This window comes from Lepisosteus platostomus, chromosome 14 (genome assembly GCF_059453375.1).
Source record: "Lepisosteus platostomus isolate fLepPlt1 chromosome 14, fLepPlt1.hap1, whole genome shotgun sequence".
Classification (NCBI taxonomy): domain Eukaryota; kingdom Metazoa; phylum Chordata; class Actinopteri; order Semionotiformes; family Lepisosteidae; genus Lepisosteus; species Lepisosteus platostomus.
In genome coordinates this window covers 1023518-1034293 of record NC_142624.1, presented here as the reverse complement: position 1 = coordinate 1034293, position 10776 = coordinate 1023518, and the positions used below count along the sequence as shown (strand labels likewise).

Here is a 10776-nt window from a genome sequence, read left to right as displayed (position 1 = left end):
TCTGTACTTGTAGTCTTCCTGATTTAGATTAATAATCTAGTTTCTGGCGTCATCAATAAACTTGGGTGCTTTATAGATGATACAAACTAAGGCAAAGGGAACAGCAAAGAACATTCAAGCTTTTTTCCTCACTTTTATGAAGATCATCTTTTTACAACTAGAGTTCTTCAGAGAACAGAACTTCTGTACCTGTGCCTGGAGTGTAAGATTTTATTCTGGATTAAGATGAATACCTGTACATCTGTACAAGAGAGCTGAAGCAGGTTTTCTTCAATTTGTACCCCTTCACAGTGTAACTGCTGCTGTGTGAGTCCAGGAGACACTGCTGAACACTGCGGCTGTGTCAGAGGGTGTGTTTATCGCTGGTTCAGGGCGTGAGAGCAGAAGGACAGTCTCACACAGCTGAAACAGACACACAGACACAGGCAGCAGCAGCACTCTGACTGATCAGCACAAGAGCTGGAGACATGAGCGGACGTTACACACGCCTTGGTGAGTCTGTTTAGTCTGTTTCCATTGGACTCGGTGCACCTCAGAGGTTCAGGTATAAAGACAGAGGGATGGTAACTCTCCACAGTGTTGAGACACAGGCAGCAGCAGCACACTGACACCCTGAACACTTCAACACTCTGCAGTCATGAGTGATAGAACTCCTCTACTGGGTGAGTCTGTCTTGCCGTTATTTCTAAGATTACAAATCAGGCAAAGAGACTAATAGTCTATTTCTGTCAAGCACACAAATTACTGAGGGCATCTTCCCAATGCAAGAGTTAGGAAAGTGCAAAAAAACATGACTACATGAAAGGAGATAGGATTATTTTTAATTGCTTAAGAAATAACTACCTACAGAACAGGAAAAATGTGCCCGTTTCTTCCTTCATTTGAAGACAGTCAGTTCTGCTCTGCTGTTTTCACCATGTACACTGGATATAGCATGAGGATTCTGTCACTACCACTGTCTTTATAACGCGAGCAGGAATAAATGACACACAGAAGGCACCAGCCACTGCGCGAACAAGTCAATGTAAAATGATATCCCATAAAAGTATTAAGATTAAAACGTTTTTGAAATAATTTAATTTAAAAATGTAGTTTTGTATTTGCTGTCATTTTTTTTAAAGAAATTGTTTAGAAAATTAAAACTACCTAAGAAGCAGTACAAATAGTTCAGACCCCAGTCTCTCCCACTTCTGCTTTTCCTGCATCTTGGTGTAGACATTATCGCATTATATTCTGTGACAGTTACTTGTGCTGTGTTTGTTCTGAACCACAATACTTCTTATACTCTTCACAGCTGGTGGCAGTGAATTAAACCTCTGTGATGGTAGAGTAGAAACCTAAAACAATAGTTTTGCTTTCATGACTGACATGTTTTGTGAGTGTGTATTCCAAGATGGAGTCATCATACATTACTAAGTGATATGCTATTTGTGTTAAAGTTATGCATCAAGAGCTCCTGAACCTGGTAAATAGAAACAGCTGATATATAAATACCCCATAATACAGTAAGAAATACAAATAAAAAAATTTCAAATACAAAGTAAAATCAGATCAGCCCAATAATTATCTTGATGCTTGGAAGAAACCTGCAGACGATTACTGTTTAAATCAATATCTTTTAGATTCATGTGAATGAATTCTTGTATTTTTCTTTCTGTATTCCTCATTTTATATCTTGAATCAAACATGAAATTTACATTTTTTTCCAAAACTTTTACCAGACGGTGTCCATAAGATGTAATTACACCCCAATACAGCTCCACTCCCCCACCAGTATTGAACTGGTGCTATAAATAACTAATACTGTTGTAGAGGTTTGATGGGTTTACTGAGACAATTACTAATTGTAGCAGTAATCACAAGGTTGTTCGTTGTGGCTTTTAGAAAATCAATCGTCAGAACAACTAACAACGCACACACACGGGTTCAATACACGAGATACATTTATTAATATAAATTGTGCACCAAACATATACTAGTCTGCCTGGATACAAGCGGCAGACCTTACTGTGAGGGTTATCAATATACAAGGTATATACTCTCGAAGAGATGCAAACACAAAGAGATACACAACAGAGAATATATGTCAATATATATCGTTCGGTTACCAAATCGCTAATCAGTGTTATTACCCACTGTTAATAATAATAATAATAATGTAATAATGTTTCTTTATTAGCCCTATACAATTTCTTGCATTAGGAATTAGTCTTTTCGCATACCCCAGCTTTTCTCCAGGGAGACACAGACACACAGACAGGGAGAGAAGCTTGGGGTCAGAGCGCAGGGTCAGCCATTGTACGGCGCCCCTGGAGCAGTTGGGGTTAAGGGCCTTGCTCAGGGGCCCAACGGAGTAGGATTCCTCTGCCGGCCGCGGGATTTGAACCGGCAACCTTCCAGTCACAGGCACAGATCCTGAGCCACAGAGCCACCGCTCCGCCCGTTACTCTAAACTCAGAAGTAAATACATTACTGAATATACAAATTGATAACAACTTGTGTTGAGGTACAATTAAATTCTCGAGACGCAATGTAGAACATGGGGTTTACTTATCCACTGTGTATGGATTTGGAATTCCCGGCACGAACACCAAACCAGCTGACAGGCTCTGTTGCAGCCTCTGTTCCAGCGGTTGTCCAATGGGTGTTGTCCCGGCGTCCTCTGGCTACCGGCCAACCAGTCGAGGTGCAGCTCGGAGTAGGACGGGCGGAGGAATCTGACTGCGGCGCGCAGGGCAGTCGTTGCTCCGAGGGGATCTACCAGCAGTCCGGCTGGCTAGTAGACAGTCTCTATGCACAGAGTGTGACCGCGGGTCCTCACAAGTCACTCTTTTGCCCGGGAAGAAGCTGGTTCGTTCCCGGTCCAGCGCTGCTTCTGAATAAGCTATTCAGGTTGTCGACGAGGGTCCAACTGTAGGCTGCCGTTGATCAAGCGGAGCATTCACGTTGGTAGAATTCTGAGTACGTACGGGATCCTCGGCCTCGCGCTTAGAACAAAGTCCAAGTCCCAGTGCAGACAACAGCAGCTGTCACGTGATTGTCTCTGAGGATGCGCGAAAATGGCCAAGGAGAGCCCCGATCTGAGCTTGCGCTCCCTTTTTGACCAAGACACAGATGTGTGCTGATTGGTTGAGAGTTTGGCGGGCATTGGAGACCCACGTGGTGTTACCACGCCCTGCCAATCCCTGATTGGTTGATCAAGGTGAGATATGAGTCACTTACTCTTGACACTTAGGAATGCAGTCCAGATGTCCAACTGGCACTCCCTAGACAGATAGGCGCCAATGGATGACCATTGATCATGATAGCCAGGCTTAGCTAAACGCATCCCCGTTTGGGAGCTGTCCCTTATCAAAAGAAAACATCTTTAAATCAGCCTGCATGAATAGTTTCTCTGTGGCTGCACCACAGAGATGAAGAGAGAGATGGGGCCTCATTTAGGAAAGCACAGCAACACTTGATTCTGTCTTATTAACAAGCATTGCCGCTACACTGTATAGTCACAGCCGTCTCAATATACTGTACCTACCGTACATTTCTGGTCAGTACAGTTAAAACTAGGCCCTGGAAAGTCAGCTAATAGAGAAAATTGATGTCAGATCAATCACCTGGCATATCAAGGTCTGCAGACTAGGAAGCTTACTGAAAAGTCGGTAATAAACTATTCCGGACTAAGAGAACGAGAAGGAAACATCCAGTACACAGAAACGGTACACACAGAAAACACAGAAACAGGGCTTGCTCCCACACAAAACACAACATGGGGTCAGTATTGGGATATTAAGCCACGAAACCTCTGCGCATCAAACGTACCTGCAACACCCATGTTCAAAACATTGTACAAAAACAGAACTTAAGATGGGCTAGATTCAAAACTAGAGTAATTTATTCTTACGGTTGCAAAAAACCAACTTGGCCCTACAAACGCATGTACAGAAGCCACTATCGAATTTTGGCCTCTTCAAAAACTTTTAACACCGCCACAGACGGTCTTCTCAACAAACACAAAGCGCATTCCTACGTTATGCGCAGAACAGACTCGTCAATGCCCACCCGGAAACAAGCACTACTACAAAGAATGCAGTTAAATAACGCAAATTGCACAAAATAACCTAGAATGCAAATAGGTGTTTTACATCTCCACAGTGGGACCATGGGTGGTAGCCAAGCTGATAAAACCAGTCAAGACAACGTGATCAGTTTGACCAGTGACGAATAGAAATAATGGTAGAAGCTCATGTTCAGTGAGAAAAAACATCTTGGTTACCATCAGTAATCTGTAGTATTAATAGGCTACTGCAGGCCTTTCTTAACTGGTTTTGTGGTGCTCTGACAGCAGTCTCTGAACATTCTGAACTTTAATCCATATTACTGATGGTAACTAAGATGTTTTTTTCTCACTGAACATGAGCTTCTACCGTTAGAACATCATGTTAACAAACCTAATTTAGTCCAATATTCAACTTAGCCCTACCTTTGATGCATTTTGATGCATGATTCCACTACCACGCTGGTTCAGAACTTGAACCCCGTCCGCGCTCTCGTGGGGATCTTAAATAGCAAACCTGATGAGCCTCAGGTGTGGTAGCCGCGGAGTGGGGAGTGCAGTGGGAGGTGTGCTCCACTGTCACACCTGCTGAACTGATTAACTCTGGCAAGCTCGTGTGCGAGTAGCTTACTCGATGTTGCACCACAGCTGGCGGAATTTGTCATTTTTCTCCAACGATGTATCAGAACAATAAGCCTGTCAATGCATGTATTGCAAAAGTTTGAATATCAGCATTTTATTCATTGGATGACACAAAAGGTTTCACATCAATATTTGTTTTGCAAAATGGAGATGACCCAACTGAATATTTGATTGAGAGATATTAATGGTACCGCTACTAAGTGATACATGGATAAATTACAGTAATCTGTTGTTGTGTCCTAATTATACCCAAGTTCCCCAGTGGGACCCCCCTCCCCAGGCTGGGCAACCCGGGCTTGAATCTTCCCAGAAAACTATAGGTGCTCTCGCATATGAGGACCTATAGTTGTCTGGGGAGACAAGGGAATGCCAAGGGAAGAAATAAACATATTCGCCACGGGTTAAATGTTTAAGAAGAAGCAAATCGTGGGATTTAAGAGTTACGGCACGATCTCCACATTCCAGTACTCGGTGATCACTAAACTCAGAGCTGGGTAAGAAGAGAGAAATGAGATTGACATCTTTACCTTCGAGAATTTGGTGGTGCAAATGAGGAGTGAGAGAATGACGATGGACTGTAGCTGCAGCCTGAGATCCTGAAGCAGTAGGATCAAATCTGTCAGGGGGACGGGTAGAGGGAGACTGGAGCCTTATGGAGCACATTTTCATACTAAAGAGATTCAGTTCCTCCAGCCTGTCAGTGTGGGACACTCCCTTCAGACTGAAGAGACTCAGTTCCTTCAGCCTGTCAGTGTGGGACACTCCCTTCAGACTAAAGAGACTCAGTTCCTCCAGCCTGTCAGTGTGGGTCACTCCCTTCAGACTGAAGAGACTCAGTTCCTTCAGCCTGTCAGTGCGGGACACTCCCTTCAGACTAAAGAGACTCAGTTCCTCCAGCCTGTCAGTGTGGGTCACTCCCTTCAGACTGAAGAGACTCAGTTCCTTCAGACTGTCGCTGTCGGATGCTCCCTACCGCCAAGGAATGCATGTAGTTCCTCTCCCCTGGATTGACATCAGAAATATATTTTCTGCAGAAATCCAACTTGTACACATTATTTACAATTATATTGTCACGCATTCCACACGCTCTCACAAACGCTGTCACATTCCCACCCACACCCACTCAGACACTCACACCACAACTAATCTTCCCTTTGCCTTTCACTCCCATCAGTACTGTAACCCTCCTCTTTTCCCTGACTATCGCTCCCTCTTTCGGATTCTCCCTGGAGCTCCCTAGTGTGCACCCTCCTTCTTTAGCTTGTTCTCTTCCTTCCTTACATCCTGACTCCCGCGCGATTCTGAACATGTCTCTGCCTTTGCAATTTGGATTTGTTTTCTCGATTTAATTGCCCCAGCCTGGTTTTGATTTTCGCCTGCCCGTTGGTTTTTTGATTATGAGGACTTGCGTTCTCGCAACATTGCAGCAGCGCGGGGAAATCACCAACGTGTGCCCCGCACAGGGTCCTTATTTTTATCATAACGATCGCTAACATATCTGATGAGGTCTTACAGGCATGTTATGAAATTTTCAAAAAACATTCCTAGGTTTAAATTCTATTATTTTAAATATGTATCACAACATGTTGTCTTTTTAACTGTTTCCACACATTGTCTTAAACATACCAATGATGGGTCAACAAATAACTCAGTCTGTTTCATAAGTAGGCTCTTTTCTAGGGAAACAAAACTGAGTGAAAACCCAGCTCCTACATTCCAATACACTGATTAACTTTGAAGAGTTATGTATCATCTAAGGCTGTTGTTTGAATAACATCAGATACATAACCACAGTTTACTTGTTATTCAGCAGGAGAGGAAGATTCAACAGAGATCAGGATCATGCTGGTGGGGAAGACTGGAGTGGGGAAGAGTGCAGCAGGAAACACCATCCTGGACAAAGAGGAGTTCAGATCAGAGCTCTCTCCCTCCACAGTAACACAGCAGTGTGAGAAGGACACAGGAGAGGTGTCAGGGAGGAGTGTTGCTGTGATCGACACTCCAGGCCTGTTTGACACAGAGTTCTCCAATGATGAAGTCATACGTGAGATCCTGACCTGTGTCTGTCTGACCTCCCCGGGACCCCATGTGTTCCTGGTGGTGATCCAGCTGGGCAGATTCACACAGGAGGAGAAGGACACAGTGAAGCTGATCCAGAAGACCTTTGGAGAGAGAGCAGCAGATTACACCATGGTGCTGTTCACACAGGGGGATCGACTGAGGGGTAGAAGTATTGAGGATTTTCTCAGGAAGAGTGATGATCTTAAGCAGGTTGTCAGACAGTGCAGTGGGGGTCGTTATCATGTGTTTAACAATATGAATCCAGAGGACCGCAGTCAGGTGACAGAGCTGCTGGAGAAGATAGAGGAGATGGTGGTGTGGAATGGAGGAGGCTGTTTCACCAATGACCTGTATCCAAAGGCTGAGAGAGCGATCAGGAAGGAACAGGAGAGGATCCTGAGGGAGAGAGAGCCGGAGATCCGCAGACGAGAGGAGGAGCTGGAGAGGAGATACAGTGGAGAGGAGCTGGAGAAGAAGAAGAGAGAGATCTGGAGAGAAGAGGAGAAAAAAGCCAGAAAGAAAGCAGAGAGAAACAACTCATTTCTGCGGAAACTGGGTATTGTGGCTGGTGCAGGAATAGGAGGAGCAGGGATAGGAGCAGCAGCGGGAATACCGGGGGGGCCAGTAGGAATAGCAGTAGGAGCAGCTGTAGGACTGGCTGCAGGGACAGCAGCAGGAGCTGTGGTAGCCAACAGAGAGAAACTGTGCAGAGTACAGTGAGAGGAGACAGAGACACAGAGCCACACTCTCACAGAGTTACTATTATTATTTATTAAAGGGGAACTGCAGTCCTCATTTCTCACAGTATTAAATCTCCACCACAAAGGTTACAAAATTCAAACTGAGTGTAAAATCCTGAGCTCTGTGCAAGAGCTGTATAGTTGCCAAGTTGATGCAGACAGACGAGAAACTGCTGGTCGGACCACAGGCAAGAGCGAGAGTTTGTGTGAATTGTGACGTGAAAGCAGCCCTTCCTGCTCACTAGTCACTGTAGGGAAACATGGTCTCCTAACTACTGTATGTTAATTCTTTTTTGTGTGTGTTTTTAAACTCATGTATGTATTTTAAACAATATCTCACTGTCAAGCAGTTGGCTGTTCAGAACATGACACACAAAACAGGACCAGATCAGCAGAAAGTCAGCCTGTTTCCTTTTCCAGGTGATACTCAGCTAGCCAGGAGATGGGTAATAAACATGGGCACTAAGATTGGTCCCATCGACAAGTTTCTCAACTTGATTCAGCGTGATGGACGAGCGAATAAGTACAGGTTGTGCAGCAGACATTTCACCCAGGAAATGTTTGAACATGATCTGAATCCTGAGCAAACAAGTAGTATTTGCCAGTAAAACTACAGTAGTCTCGAAGTTGATATGTTGAATTGGTTACAGCTGAACTCATTCAAATCAGCTGTTCATTTAAATCGACTACAGCACAGCCACTCCTCCAAGAATATACATCCTGCTAGATTATTTCTTTTAGCTAAAGATTTGCCATAGAATAACCACCAGTGTAAAGGATAAAGCACTTCTGCAAAACTTGAAAATGAACAGGAGTGTTTTAGTTGGTTGGCAGGCTCTTTTTTAAAATACTTAGATAAAGTATCTAAAAACACATTGGCTTGGACGTGTCGGTTTCATGAAAATATTTAAGAGTAATATAGCAGCAAAAGTTGTTTAGTCTAAACCATATTTACAAATTAATAGGCCTACTTTCGCATCACCAGAAGTTCTGTTGCTTAGTTCTAAATCGCACACAATGGAACTACTCACACATTGAAACTTCATCTCTTTTGTGATACAAACTAGAGGTTGTACACTTGAACACGCATAGTAATTTTATTGTGGTTTGAAATGCACTCATCACTGCCGATTCATTATAACAACATTGCAGTTCTCCTTTAAATTGTAAAATACAAAATGTTTGCTTTTTTCTTGCAATTTAGTCATTTTTATATTTTGTATTTACCAGTTAATCTGACCTACCTGTTAAGAGCTTGGCATTAAAGGTGTTGTCAGTGCGTTACTAACCCAAGAATCAGCTGCACATAGAGGTTTATCTGTTTTATTTCTGTTTAACATATTATACTTGCTTGCTGACTTGTTATTGAGCACCGAGATAAACCAGAAGTAAACCTACTGTGTTGGCGATATGGAGGACAATGGTTTTATCACTGACGGCCTTTGAGTCTTTTTCTGTTTGTCTGAAACCTTAAAATAAACCTCTTTCTGTCTCCACTGTGTCATCTCCTCACTGATTAACACCATCAGAGGTCACATTTGTGTACAACTTCATATTGAGCTTTCAAGGGAAGGACAGCAGCCTGACTCTCCCCAGTCTTGAGTGACTCTTGCACACGGCCAGCCTGCCAGCTCTCAGGAGGGCTGTACCTGCATGTTCCAGAGCAGATCTACCAGACGTCTGTGTGTCAGTGACGTGCAGGAGACAGGAGCTCACAGCCAGTCCTAGAGCTCCTCTCTGAGGAAAGCAGGGATGAATTAACGTTCCATTAGTGATCCACCTGTGAGTGTGGCAACAGCAATGGTCCTGTGACCAGGAGCAAGGGCAGGTGTTGAAGGTGTTGAGACATCTGGTTCAGATGGCTCCTGCATCTCAGGGATTATATTCTAGATCGGCGGACCTGTACAAATACTCTGCTGGTTTACTTTCCATCTGAGCTCTGCATCTCCAGTGCTAACCGAGGACTTATTGTAAGAGTAGGGCTGCTAGGGCAATGGGATCCTATGCAGGACTCAAGACAAGAGAAAGACACTAAGCAGATACGCTAGGCAAAAACGAAAACCGGGAGGTAGGTGAGTAGGTCGGAACACGGAGAGACCAGGAGGAAGCAACAGTCCTAAAACACAAGGCGAAATCGAATCCAGGAAGCAGGCAAGTAGGTCAGAACACGGAAGTACAAACGAGGAAGCAGCAATCCAAATCACAAGGCGAAACCGAAAACGAGAAGCAGGCTAGGAGATCAAAAACCGAAGAAAAGCAAGAGATAACTGCGCACTAGGGAGCTCGAAGAGAATCCGCAATAGTGAGCAAAAAGGAGAACTAAAATAGAGACGGGAGAGAAAGGTGATTGGCGTTTACTTGCGGCGTGAGCTTGTTTTACAGGGTGTGCGCGTGGGAATGCAAGAAGGAAGAGAGGCGCGAGTGGAATGCGGAACACTTATTCGACCTGCTTGCAGGTTTAGACTTATTTAAGTTGTTTCTTCTGTTACTCCTGAGTGTGACAAATACCTGACTTCAGGGACACTGTTTCCACCACCTTCTGACTGTTTGAAATACCCATCTACAAGAGCACACAGAGCTGCACACAGCCTGCCCTCAGCAGGAGTGACAGTCTCAGACACACTACATTGGGTCAGACATGCCTGTAAGACTGACACTTCTAGACACACCTGTAATTTTCTGTTGCAGTAAAGACAGAAAAGTATAATATAGTAAGGCTACAAATCTCAAAGTGTGCCTGAAAAATATAAACTTGGGACACATAAAATATTAAACAATATAACATTTTAAATATACATCTTCAGTAAAAGAGAAATCTAATTTTTCCTTTCAGTCTAGTACTACTAATCTAGTATTAACAATATATGAATTGGAAATGTTGTGTTTTTTTCTTCTCTTTTCAGCAGGGAATAAACCTCTTACTTGTTCCTTTGCAGCCTGACGCAGCTCCCCACCTGAACTAGGATTCAATACTCCATTTTCCAGATACTGAAAGACTGGGGTTTGGGGTTTTTTGGGGGTTTCTGTCTGCATGTCTCAGGACTTCTGACTGCCCTCTGAGCAAGGACAGCAAAGAGAGAGTTTCATTATTCTAGTCATTATGAAAAAACACACACTGCACCACAACCTGTGGAATGAGAAGCCTTAACTACACAAAAAACGAGAAGTGAGTTGTTTTCTCATGTTTGTGGGGTACTGTACACGTTGTAAAGGCACTTTCATAAAACCCATTTCTATGCCTTGAAATAATACACTGGAACCACAGAAAGACTGATCAGACAAGGG

The 10776-nt window shown here is 43.7% G+C and overlaps 1 protein-coding gene across 8 annotated transcripts; it reads left to right on the top strand.

Moving 5' to 3' along the window:
- Nucleotides 1-239: 239 nt before the first annotated feature.
- On the top strand, nucleotides 240-8989 carry LOC148648574 (GTPase IMAP family member 7-like). Of its 8 annotated transcripts, none has more exons than XM_088607075.1 (3): nucleotides 240-492; nucleotides 1295-1324; nucleotides 6501-8989. In XM_088607075.1, the coding sequence occupies exons 1-3, from the start codon at nucleotides 468-470 to the stop codon at nucleotides 7469-7471; spliced, it is 1026 nt and encodes a 341-aa protein (XP_088463201.1). In that variant the 5' UTR covers nucleotides 240-467; the 3' UTR covers nucleotides 7472-8989. The 8 variants fall into 8 exon arrangements, with proteins under 8 accessions (XP_088463201.1, XP_088463203.1, XP_088463207.1 ...); XM_088607077.1 differs by having other exon boundaries at nucleotides 241-492; nucleotides 6504-8989; XM_088607074.1 differs by lacking the exon at nucleotides 240-492 and adding an exon at nucleotides 592-662.
- The last annotated feature ends 1787 nt before the right edge of the window (nucleotides 8990-10776 follow it).

Bases quoted from the DNA above. Each gene is read 5' to 3' on its own strand.
- LOC148648574 (XM_088607075.1), top strand. From the start codon at position 468: ATGAGCGGACGTTACACACGCCTTG. The intron at 493-1,294 runs GTGAGTCTGTTT...TACTCTTCACAG, and splicing joins CGGACGTTACACACGCCTTG to CTGGTGGCAGTGAATTAAAC. The intron at 1,325-6,500 runs GTAGAGTAGAAA...CTTGTTATTCAG, and splicing joins TGAATTAAACCTCTGTGATG to CAGGAGAGGAAGATTCAACA.